Genomic DNA, 19719 nt, shown 5'->3' on the forward strand with positions numbered 1-19719 from the left:
ATCATACTCATTCACTTCTGCACACCAGCTCTGGTCTCACGGTCTTATTTCTGGTTTTATCATTTATTCACTTCATGGTTTCATGTTACAATGAAAGCAGTGAATTGGCGCTCACATCCAGAAGTTAATCATGTGACTCAGGGAGAGCCTGTGTAAATATCATACTCCTGTTATGCCATTGCAGTAAGCTTTATAATCTAAATAAATGAAACATTAGTGTATATTGCACTTCACTTTATTAAGAGCTGATTCCTGTGAGTGTCTTTCATCAACTACTGCTAGCAGGAATTACTGTATGTAGGCCTCTTTCACTTAGCTAAATCCCTTAAAAAGTCTTTAAACTGCATAAAGACATTATTCAGAAAGAATACGATTTATTTTCAGTACGTTTTTAACAATCATTGTGAAATACAGTCTATTAGCCAAACTGATCGCCCAGAGCTCCAAAGTCTGGCCCCTCTCTGAGGCCGGATCAACTCAGCTTTACTGTTCTCAGGCCAAGGCCGACGTGTCAAAGATACCTCTCTGCAGAATGAAAAGTAAAAATAAAACTCCCGCCCTCACACATAACCACTCCATGTTCCCAATTTGGAATCCTTTGTGGCGTTCTATTCAAGAGCCACACGTATCATCTCTCCACATGAGTACCGCTAAAAGGGAACCCCCCCCCCACCCCCGCCACGGGGAAAACAGAAACCAGGTGTGACACTCACACAGGGAGCGCTCTTTTGATAGACTTATGCAGTATGTGTGTGTGTATGTATAACAATGGAGCACAAAGGTAACACTGACTGTACCTTCCAATCTTAAGTACTGGAAAATATGTGACAGAGTATGTCACAGAAGCCAGGTTAATGTTATCGCACTGTCTGGTATCTGAAGAGCTCGATTGTGTTCAGGTCAGGGAACAAGTAAGCACTGTGTGTAGGAGGCATTACAGGGAGATGAGTCCCCCTCACAAGATAGAATTCATCTTACAAAGAAAAGCACATCTTGTAAGGTGTTTCATATAATGACAACCAAAGGCGTTTGCAGTGTCTAGCATGTAAATGGAAGTTTAAGGATTTTTTGCATACAGCGATGATAGAAAAACAGGAAGATGAACTTAAAAATGAGCCACTTGTTAAGAAGGTTAGAGTCTATTAATGTGCAATAAAGCAGGTGGGTGGATGACATTTTGCCACAGTAACATGTGGACACTTTGAGTCAGTTTTTGGAGAATGTGTCACGTTGAAAGATAGAAATAGAAAATTATTTTTCTGAACAAATCCTCTCTCTATTCCTCCGTTCTGAAATATCCTCCAGCTCAAAGGGGATGTTTTTTTAATTTTGTTCGTAAGAGTATCGATGTATTGATGTACTCTTGTCCTCCTTAATGAGCTGAAATCACTATTCATGTTTACTGACGTCACATGTAGCCTAAGAAAAGAGAAAAGAGAAAAGAAACAAGCTGCATAATAAACTAAATGTTCATTGGATGCATCTGACTTGTTTTGAATCAGTGGATGAAATCCAAAGGTTGATATGATATCAAATCAAAGTTTCACTCAGATTCTAAAACTGATAAAAAAAACGTACTCAATGATGTGTCCTTTCACTCAATATATTGTCAACAGACACCGCTCATCCGGAGCTTATCCAAACTTTTCATTTTAAATATTTTAGAGTTTGTGTTAGATAGCTAAAACTGCTTCTTTCAGTTGTGTGACGCCTGTCATTTATACCAGCAACATCAAAACAAAAATTAAGGAGAAACCTGCTGCTTCGATGTTTTCCAATTCTCTTCACTTATAATTCGGATTAATTACTGATGACAGCAAAACTTTGGCGGACACTTAAAATGACTAAACGTACACCGTGCTGAATTAATTATCTCACTTTGTCTCAACCCAGAACAAAAGAAGGGTTACAAACCTGAGACAGCGCATACAGTGCCAAAAACAGCAGCTTTATAACAATGACAAATGATGACAAGTGCAACGAGGCAGAACATTGGCATTTTCCACAGCTGAACCGGAGTGATTCATAGAAAAACCTTGATGATGAACAGAGCTTAAACAAAGCAGCTATTTGGACATATATGGCTTTGCTGCAGAGATGTTAAGAACGTTTCGATCAGTCCAACACATTACATCAATGACCAAAAGTAGATAAAGTATCACAAGCCTACTTGCTCACTTATCTTAACACTCTATTGTGATATTGGCGACTTAGATCAAACTTGAAGTAGTCTGGACAATATGAAAAACAAACATTAGCTTTATACCGTCTCAATCAAAGGGTTTATTACTCTGTAATTTATACTTTACCAGAGGGACTAAAAACACATACATGGGTTTTGTTTCCCATGTACCATAGAAGTCACCATTTTAAAGCAACTGTTGAGAGAAACCTGTCTTACCTTGCGTTTTGAATCCAAATGGAGGCAAGTAATTGCTAACTTTTGCTAAACGTTTGAAGTTCCGATCAAGAAACAAGGGTGCTGGTTTCATGAACCTGAAACAAGATGCAAAAAAAACAGAAAGAAGATAAGACAGAAGAATTTCCTTCGCTGAAAAACATACAAACAAGAACAACACACGTCGTATCCTGGTACAGCCACTCTTGTTACCAACCTCCTGTGATTACCAATGATTTTTACTGTTCTGCATTCTCCCGACACAGCTTTTGGCCTCCCATGTGTGCTACCTGAGACAGTAGTGTTAATGTCCAATAAATAAATTCACTTGTTTAAATCTAATTAATTTAACAGCATCCCCAAATGCCCCGCTAAAACAAGTGTGCACACACATTAGGAAGGTAGCTGGAGACCAAGTGGGTAATAAAACATGAGAGGCAGGGAGAGACACTGAAGGGTTGCAGTACATAAACTATCAACATAACCTCTTCACCAAGGAATAAATCTCAGGCAGCACGCGGGTCTACTAAATCTGCATAGACATACTGAATACTTTCCTTCAAATAATTCCTACAAACCATAGCCATTATGAAAAGATGGATGACATCACAGCTCCCCAAAGGTGAAGCTTAATCATTTGAAGCTACCCTATTGGCTTGCTGCAGTATGGGTCATTGACCTGTCTACTTCATGTTAACAGATGGGACAGGGGTCAAATAATTAAATCAAATTACACGTCAATTTTGATTTTTTTGCAGCATAGTTTCCATCTTTATGTTTAGTTCTTATGGTGCTGATTTTGTGCCCAAATGTTTTTTTTTTTAATTAGAAGTTTATTTTAGTTACAGTAGGTATTTGAACAATATAAAAAGGGGTAAAATGTCGTGATTTACAGCGTGTTTAAAACATATGGTTACTTCAGCTCTGGTCGCACCAGATTTGCAGAGAAGAGGACGAACAGCGAGAGGAAACCTTAGGAATAATGGCCCAGGAGTGAGTTAGCTTTCCACAGCCATCGATGTCTGCTTCAAACAGACACAGGAATCTCTTCTGCTGTGGACTTTGCAGTTAAATGTTAATGTGTAATGTTTGTTTTGGTAAGCAGAAGGGGTGGGGCGTTAAAAACATGGCAGTATTCACTACGTAAGGGCTCCAAATTATGATACCAGCGCAGTATGTCGGCGTCAGTTGTGAGATATAGTTTGGCTTCACTTTTGTACAACAGGGGGAGATGGAGATGCATGGTCCAGCTTTATATACAGTCAATGCTACAAACTGAATAAGACAGGAGAATGTTTGTATATGTGAACCAAGAGATTTAGGCCTTAAAACTTAACTGTGCTTAAAAGTTTAACGTCTCTTACAAGCAGCAAAAAGTCCTTCAACACAAACTACAAATACAGTTTGATAGTTAACGACATGTCTGTGACCGATGTTTTGAATGCCCCGTGAACTGCTGCTTCCAGCATCGCCTCTTCCTTATCCTGTATGTCTGTACTAGTGTGCATGTGTGTTAGCTGTGTGAATGTGACCCACTTTGATTAACTGCAGCTCTAAAATCAAAAGAAGCCATTTCCTTAGTCATGCCTGCAACCCAAGTGTGGCTTAAAGATGGATGTGTGTTTTTATGACCCTCTGTCAAGCCCAGGGGAAGGCAGAGACACGAGAGAGCGAGACAGTTTGCTCACATAAACATGCAGGGAACTCGATGCACGTCCATTTCAGACCTAAATGATCAATCAAACACAAGCAGGCACAGAAAAGACAATGCTGGGCGCCTTGGAAAGATCTACTGAGCTGGTGTGCATTATTTTGTTTATGACAGAGGACAGTTACAGAAATTGTAGTCTCAAAAGCAGAAACCAGACCACCAGCAACACACTTTGGCATATTACCGAGAGGCTGTTGATTGCTCCCACACACACACAAACACATTTAAATGATTGTTCTTTCTTCTTAACATAAATCATGGCTACCGCAGCAGACAGACCACACTTACAAGCAAAGGCATTTTAAACGGGAATTGAGAGGACACACGAGAACCATCACACTCTTGTTTCTCAGCAGGAATCTTGGATGGCTTCTTAGCATAGCAATGCCATGAACAAGAAGTATGTGGAGTACTGAGGCAATATGACCAAACATGGGGGACATTATTAGGACGCCTTCCAGTTAGTTTCAACTTCTTCTAAGCACCCTAATCCGTCTTTGATACTCTCATTATCCCCAAGTTACACTGCATGAAAACAAAGAGGGAGGAGAGGCAGATCTGTATGACTCTCCCTCCCCCTGAATTACCTGACAGGGGGGGGGGGGGGGGCACATTCAGAGACTTCTGTCCTGCCAAAACAAATGGAGATTCATTAAACCTAAGACTTCTGAGGCCAGGAGGGGCTATAAATAACACAGGACCATTTCGAGTCATTGAGCCCTGACCAACAGTCAGTCACTGACATCCTGACAAAGCAGAGACAGGGAGCTGCTTGTTGTTAAATAAAAAGTGAGGGCTCCCAAAACAGACAACGTGCAGAGACGCATTGTGCTCATTTCCTTTGCTAGGTCCAAGTCTCATGGGAAATATTTTCATAACCGTGCCGCTTCAAGTTCACTGCCACCACTTGATTTAGGGCTCCAATACAAACAGTTTTGGGTAAAGCTGAGGGAAGGGGAGGTGTGGAAAATAAATTGGATTCTGCAGGGCAGGGGCTTCAGAGAAGACAAACACGGAGGAAGCAGGAGATGATTAGAGGGACAGCCAAGGGACCTCAATGCTCGAGGTTAAGTAGTTTTCTCTAACAGCTGAACTGCAGGCCGCACCTATTCAAACAAAATGCTAACAAGGCCTTAAATAAACAAGGACTAAATTGATCTGTTTTGCCTGGTAAGCAAACAAAGCAGACTGAGATTAAGAAAGAAAACACAAGTGAACATACAAAGTGTTAATTGGTTGACTCCCTTCTACACACCACATAATAAATCACATACAAACTCCCATACTACAAGACTGTGTAGGTTCTAGCATACGAACACAACCATGCATGGAAACAAAGCGCAGCGTTAATTATCCTCATTGACCTGCTTGTGACTGAGGTGAGGGTGGTAATAATCAGCAGACTCCCGGTGGGTTTTTTTTTTTGTTTAACAGAACTTTGATCCGACACGTGCGGCTGATTAGAGGAAGTCATTAAGAAGGAGGACTTTGGTAACACACACAGCCTCTCAGATAGGTACAGGGCAGGTCCACAAAACTGCTTCATCCATCTTAATGGGTAGAGCTGGAATTAACAAGTGACCGTGCCGTTGATGCTGTTGTTCAAATTTGGATTGTCATTTTATTAAATATACAGAAAGGAACATTTTTGGAAGGCCTAAGTAAAACATTTTAAAGCATCTTATATACATGGTGTCTTTTTAATTGGATTTTCGAGCAGTTGGACAGCCAGTCTCATTTTATAGGGAGGTTGGTAGCAGGGTTGTAGTAAAATATGTGAAGATAATTTGGGAACTTTGGAACTGGAAGCCATACACATGTTCAAGAAAGAGAGAAATCTTGTTTTATGTGTATGCTTAAAAGTGGGACGACAAACTTGTCCAATATCTACGATATCAGATACTTCAATCAAGTGCCTATGGCTATTGTTCAGCAGCACAGTAAATTGCCCGTCTACTAGCTTAGCTCCAAGAATGCTGTTTGGACAATGCTCTATAGATCAAGCTGAGATTGGTGACAAAAAGAGGCAAAGACAAAAATCAAAAAAGCCAATGACATCAGAAAGGGCCGTGGAGGATTGTGTTGACTGTGTGGGCTGGGTATCGTGATGAGTCAGGACAGGAAGTTGGTTGGTGTCGTTCATAGAGAAAGCCTCTAAGCCTCTAGGATACGATAGGAGGAAAAGATGGGAGACCTTGTGCTCAACTGACAAAGGTTCTTTTGTGTAACAGAGGGATCACAAGGACACAGTCGAGGTTTTGTGGTTGGGGAGAAGCTGATTGAAACTGGGGAACATTGGGTAGGAATGTGGGGGCTTCTCTGTTTCTGACTCAAACCCCTCAAGGCCAAGCTGGCTTGAGGAGTGACATCATGCATGTTGGTATGCTCAAAAACATTTTCAACTTTTCTCCCGCTGAAATACAATAAAAAAAAATATTTTCTATTTTTAGGATGCTTTTGATTTGGTGTGTGAAGTTCCTGAAGCATGCATGCATCTCAAAACAGTAAAGAAGAGAAATCCTTCTCACTTGGGATAGATGTTGGTCATCTTGGCTGCTGTATATCCTGGCTTGCACACGCCTTCGCTGAGGTTTCCATACTTGTATGCCAACTCTGGTGGCCTGCACATGAAAAGAGGAGGTGATTTATCAGACACATCATGACAGCTGATTATCAATTATAATGACACAGTTCCAAGCCTCAAAGGCTGAGCTTGTCAAACAATCTGCCTGACAGATAAGAAAAAACTGGTTGCCTTGTAAGTTGGAGAACTCAGCAAGGGCTCCACGTATCATCTGTGTGTGGCATGACAAAGCAGAGGGGCCTTGTTCAAATAATCACCAAGCAGGGCTCAAACGCAAACCTTCCAATTACTAGCACGATCATTAATAACCTGATGAATGCCACAATTCCAGTTCAAATAAACAAAGAGAGGAGAGAGGCCAACATTTTAGCACTAGGTGAGGCATGATATCAAAGATTTAAGAACTACGTCAAGATATTTTATCAGAATATATTGTTTTTAGTAGGCTAGCTCACTTGCAGTTTAACCGTAACTGGTCATCAGATGATAAGTAATAAAAACAAGGGGGCACTCTCCCATGCCAAGACCACCTGCTAGGCATAAATAACCCAAATCACAAAAGTAATTACTCCCTTGAAGATAAATTGCACCACTGTATGCAAATGTTCTAAGAGAATAATGAATGACACTGTAGATATAATGTAAGGAGCCGTATTAGATAAACTGAAGCCATTAGAAAACCACTTTTAAGTGACTGCTGACACACTGCTTACAGTGTGCGTGCAGAGTGCGGACAGACGTGCTCTGCGAGCTGGGTGGGAGGGCGGTGATGGCAGCATTAGATTATCGCTCACATGGTAAACGGAGGGCCAGAGAAAGGGTCCTATATCAATGGCAGTTTAAAACTAGTGTCAAACCAATTCAGGGAATTGTCTACAGTTCAACAAACACGCTGACACAATCACAGCTAAGTAAAGAGTCCATGTAGCGCGTTCTCACCGTGACAAACAACAGCCGCTCTGGAACAAACAGGAAAACACAAACATCTCAAAAACACCAATCTCCAAAGTATATTGCTCAGACCTTCAATTAAATCTGTTGATTTGTCACAAGGTTTTAGGTCTCCAACAAGATGATATCCGTTTATTTAAAAGAATCAAGTCTGATGAATTGGCTTACTGATTAAAGGGTTAACGTGACCATTTTTCACGGTAACACCATTAATCAGCCAGAATCCGTGTGAAAAAGTATTCGGATGAACAAGCTGTAAAACATTTCTTAACTAATGGAGTCAAAGTGTAACCGGCAACTCAGCTGTTCTAAATATAACAAGTCAGAAGTATCTCACATAGAACATGATGGAGAATTGTAAAACATGTCCCATTCAATGACAGGAATGTTTAACAGACAGAGAAGTACTCACAGTTTCGTGTCCAGCTGCAGCAGAAAGCCCTGCTTATCATACACTGGAAAAGAAGACAAAAAGAGGTGGAAATCCATTACCACAAAGGTCACACTTTTGCAATGGAAACTTTCTATCGGTGGATCATAAACTATCGTTAGTTAAAATGAAACTGTTCATCCGGCAGCTCATTAGCTGTAGTTGCAAACAACCTGTGAATCTTTCATGGGTAAACAATACAGCCAAAGTGATAGACAAAAAAAAGCATTAGAATTAAAGACTATGATAAAACAAGCGTTGTTAGGGAGATGCGAGCCAAAAAAATCTGTTGAGTTTAAAATAAAGTTAGAAAACATGTTAGAGATCACCTATCGACAACCAATAGGTGCCAGGTGAAGCGTTGAGGCAGAAGACAGAGGAAGCACATAAACCAGGATATGAAAAAAATGAGACATTTATTCATTAAGATGTTATTTGAGAATGTTATGTTGCAGCCTTATTTTTGTTCATGATTAGGTTAACAAAGTCTATGAAACACTTAACATTATCTTACTACTATCTATCTGTGTAATTCTGTAATAACTAGCATTAGTTAAAGCAGGAAGAGTGATATTACTCCTGTGGTTGCAGATCTTGTCCTCACAGAGCAGCTGAAGGAAAAAGTTAAAGAAAAGAGGACAATGGGAATGCGTGATGGCTCGTTAGGGTGGGAAGAATCCCAACACTGCCCTGGAGGATGGAGGACTTTGCCAAAGCAGCCAATATGGGTGAGTTAATGTGTGCACAAAGTATGCTTCGATAGAGAGAAGCATAAAGCAGCCAGAGGGCCAAGTCGAGCCAGCAGCTTGGGAGAAATTAAAGAGCCAGGGTCACACCAAAAACACAAATGTTGGCCTGTGAAAACCCCTTTAGTATTATATGCACCAAAACTCCTGCAGACTGCTTCAAATGCCGACCATTTGTTACCGAGCCACAACAACAGAGGGCAGTGTTGCATCAAAACTGCAGCTCCATGTGGAGGCTGTGCAGCTCTCACTTTGGTACCAAATTTATTATTTTACAACTTTAATCACTTGAAATTATTTTAAAAAATTGTAAAAACATTGAACGCTTCCAAATCCAAATGTGGTGGCTGAGGCTTTGCAGGAATTTTAAAAAGGTGCTAATTTGATTGGCTTTTAGAGCAGAGGGACTGGGGGGGGGGGGGGGGGGGGGGGGAACAGTAGGTGGGACTACTGATGTACCTGAGCCTACTATTGGTCCCACGGGGATTTCCGTTTCCAACTCTGAAACACAAAATGTCAATTAGCCAAGTTTGAGGTCCGTCTGTTTTGGCATTGGACTTGAAAACAAAGCCAACTGCAAATGTCAAACATTAAAGAGCAAAAGGGAGGAGGAGGAGAAGAAGGAACGGTTAATAGCTTTAATCCCAGAAGGCTGAATTATAGCTCTGAATCCCAATCTTTATTCAAAAGGCAGAAAGTTCAACGAAGTGGAAAATTAAGTGCAGAAAGCCCCCACTGTGTGAATATTACGGCTGTGGTAGATTCAAAGTAACCCATGAAGACTGAATGAGTGAATGAGCGCACACACTGGTAATATGAAAGGATGATAGGTAAATGAAAGTGGTAAAAATGTCGATTTTTTATTACTGCATTAGCAGAGGTTTATATTGCAGGGGGGAAAACACTGTGCGTCACAATAATTTGACAGTCACCCAGCATAAATGGGCAGAGTCTCAGTACCTCTACCTGGAATTCTTTTCACTTCAGCCCCTTTAGTCAGGGCTACAGCTGTCCCTTCTGCATCATTCTCTGAAAACAAAAGGTGGTCAAGACACTCGTCACTGAAAGCTGTGGAAGAAACTAGTAACCACAAAACGGAAGACCATAGTGCTGAGGGTTTCAAAAAGGAACATTTCAACATCAGCAAAACAGAGATCGCGGCTACGCACAAAAACAAACGCACACCAACAGCAGACAGACAGAGAAAAAAATCAAAGGTTTAATGCTGATCTTGCAGAGTTTCTAGAGCCATATAGACAGTACATTAGTTATACAGTGTTAGACTTGAAAGAATGACTAAATACTCAAGTCTTTCTTTAAAGGTTTGCAGAATTGCGTATGAGATCCACACAGTTTGTGTAAAATGTCATGTTAACAGCTGTGAAAGACTCAGAGTAACTGACTGACTCTGAATGTTTTCAAAGCTGTTAGTTAGGGTTAGGGTTTGACAGCTGCAGCATATTTTCTATTCAAGTTCCTCCTTCAAATGTATCATTATAATTAGTTTGAACGAATAGTTAAAAACCTAGGACTTTTAACTAAGAAGGTTAACTTCAAATAGAAAATGTCATAATAATCAGAGGACAGCTGCCAAAAAAAGGCTTTAAAAGAAAAACCTTCAAAACGGAACGAGAACAAGCACAATCTAACCACCTGGGTTAGGCCCCTCCCTTTCCATCTGCAAGCAGGCCAACTCCACGTCCGCGGGGGAAAAGCCAACAAAGTCACCCTGGTTTTGAAACAAGCTTTTACTGCTTGGTGTTTTGCCTCACTATGATTATATTTTCTCTTATTTGCCGCAATGTCCACGTCCATCATATTCGCCACTTTGAATCAAGTCCCGTCACTGAATTATATCCACTCCTAAACTCACCTGCGCGCTGTCATTGGCTGGGGGAAACACGCCAGCTCCCCACCTAGAAACAAACCGTGTCAACAAAAACCAAACATCCAACTCCAAATCCAGGCAGAGGAGAGGGTCTCTGCAGACAGGCTCAACACCACACAGAAGTGATGATTGAGTGGCATTACTTTTGTGTATGTCTGTACTTCAGTTTTTAGGAAAAGCTACTGACTCTATCTTTGAGGTAAAACTCTGCTCCGACTGAAATTCTATAGTTGTATCAGAGATAACCAGCTCAGCTCTGAGACAGGAGACGATCCCTGATGCTGAAACCAAGCCAGGGTCAGGACATTTCCAGAACACCCTACTCAAGCAAATGCTGACCTAACTGCTAATGAAACCATGAAGCAGGAGGGAAGCATATCTCACTAAGAAATATTATGTAACTTTTAACATTTGTAACCACATTGCTAAAACATTTCTGATTAAATCCTGCATTTTATTTTTAGAAAAACTGTTTTAGGGCTGAAATAAACCAGGTTGATTCAAGCTTGGCTGGTGGAACAAATTCATTTCACACCCTGCAGGTGTTAATGTTAAAGTGTGATCTGACACCCTGAGGTGCTGTTCTTGTTACTAGCAGCAGAGCAGACCCTTACAAGAAATAATGCTTTTGAGGATCTCTGACTCAAAAAGATAGTTGACTGCAACTGCAACCTATTTCACAACTTTGGAAACGAGGTGAAGTTGAGAAGCCTGACACGCTTTTTCCTCATCAATTTTCAAAAGGGTGTTTTGTATCAGTGGGATGAAAAAGGTGATGTTGTGGGGTCCAGGTTGGAAAGCGTTCCACAGAGCATGTTACAATTCACTTAGCAGACACTTTTATCCAAAGCGACATCCATCAGAAAGTAAGTACAACACTAATCCTTTCATATGGATTCACATGTTAGGCCATGAACCCATTTCCTTGGTTAAATTCAAAAGCAAAAACATTCACATACGAAGACACACCTTGTAAATAATTTGAAATAAACAATGTGCATTCTTTCAGAACAACAATGCAAGAAGAAAACAGCAAGAAAAAAATGTTCTTTTTCCTCTGCTTTGGGTTTGCAAACAACAAAATATTTGCGGCCCATGGTTCGTTACTAGCCTTTAAAAATAAGTTTGAGTCAAATAAAGTTTGTTGTAAAACTTGCCAGTTCTTTCAGTGGTATCAGTGGAGGGATCGGTCTATTCTATCAATATACAACCAACTTACAGGACGCCAGTCAGTACTGGTCAAAAAAAGAAGAGAAAACTAACATCAAGCGACTTTTTTATTCAATTTAGCGATCATGTGCATGCAAACAATTTTCTGTACAACAAACCAAACTAAATCTGCCGAAGAAAGCCACGAGATGTGATTGAAAATTCAAGAAAATCGTTCAATTTTTCAGAAAGGCGCTGTTGACGTCACCGGCGCTCTTTTCTTATTAGCGAACAAACACTTCATTCAAGCAACCCCGAGAGCACAGCCAGCGCTTTTCTGCCTGGAAAAAATGTCAGGTGGACACGGGGCCTTAATCAGCCATCACAGCCTGTAAAGGTTAACACATTGACTTTGAATTCAGCGTTTCCAACCTTTATTTCTGCAGCGATCACCTATACTGTCTATTAATATAGCCAAACACTTTTTAGTTCCTTTTGTCTAACACCTTAACTGAATTTAAGCAGTGAGCTAATTGTAACCCATGAATACATCCAATGTTTTTTCTATTAACTTTCACATTAGTCCTGCTGCACTAAATCAGTCAATCAGATGAAAAGCTGGCTCACAACATGAACACAGATCAATGACAACAGTTGTAATGTAATTGCCTGTATCGACACACAAAACAAGCTGGAGGCAACAAAAAGTTTGCTCCTTACTAGTACTCAGTTTTGTCTCTACAGGAACACATCAACTATGTTTTGCTCATCAGGATGAACGTGTTGAACTGCGGTTCACAGATGAAAGAAACACAGTTGTTATTGTTGACACAGGAATGAGGTTTTCAATATACTGACCAAGCCCTGACAATGAAACGGAAGTCTCTATTGTTAAAGGACAAATCTAAGGTATATTCCTTATTAATGAAGTCCCACAAGAGTCAAATATCCACTCCAGCAAACAAAGGAATGACAACACTGTCACATAAACCTACTGTGGAATTGATACAAGCTCGCAGACATGATCATACAAACAGTAAAACCAACGCCAGAGTCATTAGTGTTGGATTAATGGAGTCAACTGGGAAAAAAATTAAAGAATAATACTCAAACAGGATCTGAATTCAGCCCTTATGTAATGAACGACTCAAAACATGACTACATGACTAATCCTGATCAATCGTAAAACAAGCGCTAAAGAAGAAAAGCATGACCAGTCGAATACGTTGTGAATGAAGTGACCTTCTGGTTGATCATCATGCAGCAGCAGGTTTACTGTAAGTGAATCCAGCTCCTGTCACAGCACATTATAAAATCACAAACACTTTTTTTTTGTAGGGAAATGCAACTAACAAGGGATAAGAGGTCCTGATTATTGTTTTCCACCAAACTTTAAAAGTTAGTTTCCAGATCATTCAGGTGGGTTTCATATTTCACACCCCTAATCCTTTGTTTTCTGCTGCCAGAGGAAAGATAATAAAAGCTCTATAAATCAACATGCAACGCCATAAAACAATGAATGAACTGCAGCATATAAAAAGGTACATGATAACTACCAGGATGCTTTTAACGATACATTCGATGAGCAGGGCATAAGCCTCTTTATGTTCCACTTCCGTCTCTGGAGCAATGACTGAGTGTCTAACACTATAAATCAAGAATGGAGAGGAGAGATAATCCAGATTTGATCCTCTCAGAGAAACAGCATAGCTTAGTTGACCAGGACTTAGGGCAAGAGAGACCATGCACATGCTCATCTTTCCCCTCTGACCTGTGCAAAGCCAAACATCTGGCACAGCAGTGATGTAAAATACCAGTATTTCTTTCTGCAATCAAAGCTCCCCTTCATTCCACTTGCCCCTCTTTCACACAACTTGAGAAATCACTGTTGCATAGAAAAGTTCATCTGTTGATCAGGTAAACAGTCAGTGATGCAAAAAAATAGAACATTCTCTATGGAACTATATACACTATAATATTCATTATATAGCCTATTTTTATATAGAGAGAGATGAAATGGAAGACAATTAAAATAATAAAGATAGCATGTTTTACATCACTGAGCAGATAGCTAGTTGAGAAATGGTGGGGAAAATAGTGAAAGACATACAAGTCATACTACTACCACAATATTTTCGAACTGTAACATTACATCACATACTGTAGAGAGGCAGAGAAACACAAAGACAATACAGTCTATTTGAAATGTCAAGGTTTAGACGAGCAGACTAGAGATGTTCCACTGACCTTTTCTCTTCCTGACAGTGATTCAGATATCTAGACCTGGGTATATCAGCTTTCCACATCTATTTGACTGGCTGCAGAGGTTGTCACAGCTTTAACAGTATTTACCCTGTCCATTAGTACTGCGCTGTTGCTGTCCATAATCAATAGATGACAATTCACCCAACACTTGCAGATTTTTTGGGGAGCCAAATCGTTATCAAATCTGTCAGATGGCGCGCACTCGGTCCCACTGAGTCTGTTTCTGGAACGTGAGCGCAGCAGAGCGCAACTGTACACACACCACAAGGGAACTACAAGATCACGCAGGAATAAAGAGAAAAATTAGCAAACAACATGTTGTATTGTCTTTCTGAGGATGATCCGTTGATCGTTTTTTGCCCGTTTTGTACGCTGTGTTAATACAATGATGGAAAATGCTATCCTGAGTCTGTATATTGTGCTTTATTTTGAAATTGACCAGTCGCTCAGTGCGTTTCCTCGTCTGACTTCCTGTCCGGGTTTGTTCTTTTCTGTCCAGCTTGACGTGTGCTTGCAGTGTGCTCTGTCAAAAATATACTCACAGCTTATTTAAAACAGAGCAGAGTGTAGTGGCGCTGCTTGCGCGCACGGAGTATGTGGAAATCGGTAGTAAGACATCCACCATCTCTGCCCTTACGCCATTACGTTGAGGTGATGTCATCACAGCGTATTACCCATCTGTCACATTTACTTTGACAGCAAGGCGTAATGGGGGGGGGCGCTGTATATGTCCAATCTTGAGTAGGCGATGTAAATGGGGCTATGGATTGGTGGATGACTTGACTGGCAGATACCTAACACAACATTTGAGGGAGTTAAAAAAGCCAAAGCCATTTCTGGTACTGATATCAGCATCAATATCGGAACAACTGAAGGGATCGTTTGACTCTGAATTGTTTCTATTTCATTATTGAATAAGACAATAACAATATATACAACAACAACATCAGCAACGACAAACCAGACTCATTTAAAGCGTATTTACTGTTGGCAGGACAACCCCTTCAGACAGTTACACTGCCTACCTGATATGTTGTCTTTCATCTTTCACACAGCTCTGATCCAATGTAACAGAATACTTTAGACAAAGAAGGTCATTACACTCAGAGGCACATGGCTCATTAGACCAAGGAAATGTAACAATCCTATTTCTCCCAACAGTGGATGCAATGCTCAATGAGAATGACTGAGAATTGAGCTCAATGCTCAATTCTCAGTCAGCTCTCTGTCATGTTTAGTAAAAAAAAAAAAGACAGTATTATCACAGAACAACATCACAGTACTTTAGAAGCCCCTTTGTTGTTGAAGAACCTTGGTATTTTCTTAATCAATATCCTAATTTAAAATGTATATTCAGATGTTTCTCCATTTCAATACAACATTTGGACCAAGTAGATATGTACAGAAATGTTACTAAGTCTGATTAATTGCCCAAGAATTGCAAGAAAATAAAATACCTCTTTTCAAATGTGTCAGATGCTAACATCTGACCTGAGGGAAGAGGGGTGTGTATTGATTGATCTAAACCACAGCACCAGCCCTGGCTTCAACATGCTAACCTGAATGATCAAATAGTTGACCAAGAACATAGTCCTACTAATTTAACAGTGCTGCAGATGATGTTCTTCACTTTATTTATTCATCACAAAGGCAGAGTTGTGGACCTGACAGCAATGGACAGATGACTCTGTTAGTTTTAGGCTAATTCAAACTGATTGTTAACTATGTGATCAAATTACAAAAACTTCAGTTTCATCAAAATAATTTACAATGCAGATAAGATATTAAGGACAAAACACAGGGTAGCTTCTCCAAGCTTTACACTTTTAAAGAGCATTTTGTCATCCCATCTCAACCCTGAATGTGGTTCAAAACACAGATATTTGTGTTTCCTCAGCCAAAAGCTGCTCCATTGAAATGTTTTCCTACTCTGTGGGGGGTACACAGGCCAGAAAGTTGTAAAACCGTTGTAGAGAAATCTTCTAGCCCCCTCTGCTGGACTTGACCAAACTGTTTCAGGGCGCCCACAGAGGGTGAGATAATTTCCTGCCCTCCTCCATCATCAGTCTGATCATATATTCTGGCTGAAGATGTATTTTCCAGTAAGTCGAAAAGTACCAGTAGGCAAACATCCAGGTCTGTCATCATTGTATTCTAAATATGGACCCAAAACTCAGGATATCCAACATTATGAGGAAGTCTCACTGAGTAAGGACCAACACCCAAACACACTAGGAGTATTTTAAAGAGGGAAGTGGACATTAAGACATGTTTTCTCAGTGTGTGTAAAGGGCGTCGCAAAACTGTGTTTTTGGTTTAGAGAGGAAAGGTTTCATCACCAAAGTGTGCAACTCTTGGATGATGACAATTTCTTCGATCATCAACATCAAATGAGCAAATGGGTATGCTTTCAAAGTAGAAATTGCTTTCATCTATTAGGTGAACACATATCTTTTCTTACAGAAAGAGAGGTAAAAGGGATGTCAATACATTTCCATCTATGGCACACAACCCACATCTGGAGTTGACAAGCAGAGAGCAACTTACACCAAATGTTGAAGAAGATCAGATTGAATTCTCCCTATCACATCCAGTGCTTTGATAAAGTGAATGAAAAACGTATTGAATATCAAAGAAAGACATTATAATATCTGATGCAACACACAGCTTGACACATGTAGCAGAAAGACTACAGTTAACTGGCAATGAGCACGGAGAGGCAAAAAGCAAAACAGAGGCCGTTGTCTAACAGATACAAATATGTGTAGGTTTCAAAAGGAATGGCAGATGGATGATGAGGTGATGAATACATGTTACAGAAAGACTTTATAGATCACTTACGAGACTTCTGGCCCCACACAGGTAGATGGAGCTTCCCAGAGGAGTAGTAAATAAAGCCCAGAACCAGCATGGGGCACAGGACGAACAGCAGCTTGTGTGTGGGCTTCATGTTCTGCAGTCATTCACATGGCACCATCCACGTCATCACCTGATAGGACAACAGGGCACAGGGACATTTACTCATCCAGGAAACAAAATCTTTATGTCAACAGCAGCAGGGAAAATAAACTGACGTTCATAAATCAACAAAGTAAAACATTGCGTGAGAACACACAGAGACGGAGAGGGAGGGAGGGGAGAGGGAGAAAGGTGGTGTCAACATTGAAGACAGGTTGGAGGTGATTAAATAGGAGAAATATAATACAATCCAATGAGATTAAAAAAAAAAAAAAAAAAGGGTCTCATTGAAGATCATTTTTGGTCTGCTAAATGCATAAATCTCATCACATCTCTCAATGTGGCAAGCATGGGGTAAACTTGCCTCATTGGGAGATGCAAAAAGACGAACAGAGGCAGAAAGGAGCTCTTTCGGTCTCTATGTGCCGCTAAAACGGTTGAGGCTGCTTATCACAAGCTGTCATATCATCCGTTTAAAACCACTCTCTGCAACTGTTACTTACTTTGTTTACAGGAAACCACACCCTCACTGCTGCAGAGAAAATTACATCCGACAAAAAGGGGATCTGTGTGCTAGCCCCTTATAGTTGTAAATGTATTCAGTCAACAATAATGAAAAATGCTACTCTGTTTAGTTCATCTCTCTTCTAAGTTAACTTTACCTGCCTTGGGCATACAAGATCTTGAAACTGCACTGCCTACTTTGTACATATGTATCTTTTTTTTTTTCTTAACCACTGTAACTTTTGCTGCTTTACTAAAGTGCTGGAGTGACTGGATAGGCCGGGTCTTCGTAATCTAGCAATAAGTAAGGTCTTTTACCTGCTTTTTGTAACATAATAATGAGTATGGTATTTTTACCTGCTCTTTTGTAATGTTAACAGACAAAGAGTAAGGTATTTTACCTGCTTTTTGTAAAGTGTCTTGAGATAACACTTGTTATGAGTTGACGCTATACAAAATAAATTGAATTGAATATGTTAACAAGCCAAACATGCTGCAATATTGGTAATGAATCATGTTTAGTCAAAACGACTCCTGACAGCATACAAGACAATCCATTAGTCATGTGTCTGAGTGGCCAGGTTATGGGAAAATGCAACCCAAAACCATGACTGTTCAATTCTTTTCAAACAAACGTCAAGAATTTTGATCTTAGCGTCTCTTAAAAACAGGGTGTCCTTGAACACAACATACTGTGCTGCATTTCTTAGATGTGACATGTTAAAAAAAATATATCAAATTCCATCCAGGGCATCAGTGTGTGATCTTGAGCACAGCCAGAGGCATGTGCAAATGAAGGACTTAGAGCTTCAGCACAGGGAGGTTTCTGAGGCACGTTGAGCCCAGATAAGACTAATACCTTTGCAAAACCATGCATTTCAAAAGAGCAGGTCCTAATCCACATGAGGCAACAGATGCTATCCGCCAGTTTAATATGCAGCGTGTTAATTCTCTATGCATTCCCTCATACAGGCTACAGTATAATGCAACCTCTCAATAATATGTTGTGTATTTTACATACAAAACAACATTCAATGCTCAAAATGTAACCTGATAAACTGCCATGTGTTCAGGTTGACTTTTAATATTGACTTTGAAGTTTTAAAAAGTGTCTCTAATGACAAATAGTCACCTGTGGAATACATTCAAAAGCATTTATTGTTACTTTTAGTTCACTGAAGTACAGAAGTTGTTTGCATTTACATCTAATGAGGAGGATCATAGACGGAGATTTAATTTTAAAAGTCCATTTGCACGCACTACATTAAAACAAATGTGTATCTCAGTGAATGGAGTTAAATTGTGGAATTCCCTCGATAATCATCTAAAATGCTGCTCAAGTGTCATTCAATTTAAAATAATGTATAAAGAAAAGGTTCTGGGAAATGATGAATGTATTGAGTTAATATAACTGATTGTAATTTTTCATTTATTTTTTGTTTTGTGAAAGAAAGAGAAAACAACAGGTTAGCCATCTTATTCTGTTAAACAGCATCTTGTGTTATTAGGAAAAGGGGAGGGCAGGTATCACAAGTTTTCTTCTTCCTGCTCCTGTTTGCTCATGAACAGTGTTTCAGCATTATGAGAAAATATTTTGTTGTTGTGCTGAAGCCATACACTGAATTGAGCAAATAAAATATGAAAATGAAACAAAAAAAAGCAGCTACAGCAGTCAATACACTGGGTTTACTTTCCCCCCGCAGGTAATCCATGTGTTGAACATTGTCAAACCCGAACACATTCATGGGAGAAAAGCAACAAACAAGGTCATAAAGCAGGAGAAACTAAAAGTGTACCCAAAAGCGCACAGGTAGTCCCACAACACAATGTTTAAACTCAACACATCCTGTGTAACATTGAAACTACACTAATGTCGTATGGTTAAAGCGCTGTATTTACAGGCATGTCGAAGGTTTCTGTTGACTTCTTCAATCAAACGGAACAAGGGACACAAGTTAAAAGCTGGTTTAAACACATTAAGTTAGCAGAGAAAGCAGCAATCCGTTACAGCTACAATTAGCCTGCGCTAGCTCGTCGCTATGCTAACAGCGCTGCGTTGGCACGGTGAGAAAATTGCCTTGATCCCATCGGCAGGCCTGCAGTGTAAAAACACAGCAGCACTGGTTGAGAAACGT

The 19719-nt window shown here is 40.0% G+C and overlaps 1 protein-coding gene across 7 annotated transcripts in view; it reads right to left on the reverse strand.

The window, feature by feature from the left end:
• The window catches only part of st3gal3b (ST3 beta-galactoside alpha-2,3-sialyltransferase 3b), a 51342-nt gene that overhangs the window by 20277 nt on the left and 11346 nt on the right, over positions 1–19719 (reverse strand). For 4 of the 7 annotated variants that reach the window (XM_065953885.1, XM_065953884.1, XM_065953883.1 and 1 more), the window contains exons 2-7: positions 16964–17111; positions 9781–9849; positions 9280–9321; positions 8057–8099; positions 6638–6730; positions 2402–2496 (exon numbers count right to left, since the gene is read on the reverse strand). In XM_065953885.1, coding sequence (XP_065809957.1) covers positions 2402–2496; positions 6638–6730; positions 8057–8099; positions 9280–9321; positions 9781–9849; positions 16964–17072 — 451 coding nt within the window. In that variant the 5' untranslated portion in view covers positions 17073–17111. The remainder of the gene's footprint in view (positions 1–2401; positions 2497–6637; positions 6731–8056; positions 8100–9279; positions 9322–9780; positions 9850–16963; positions 17112–19719) is intronic. The other 3 variants (XM_020644412.3, XM_065953886.1, XM_065953887.1) reach the window with 3 other exon arrangements.

Source organism: Labrus bergylta, chromosome 4, assembly GCF_963930695.1.
Source record: "Labrus bergylta chromosome 4, fLabBer1.1, whole genome shotgun sequence".
NCBI classification, from domain to species: Eukaryota; Metazoa; Chordata; class Actinopteri; order Labriformes; family Labridae; genus Labrus; species Labrus bergylta.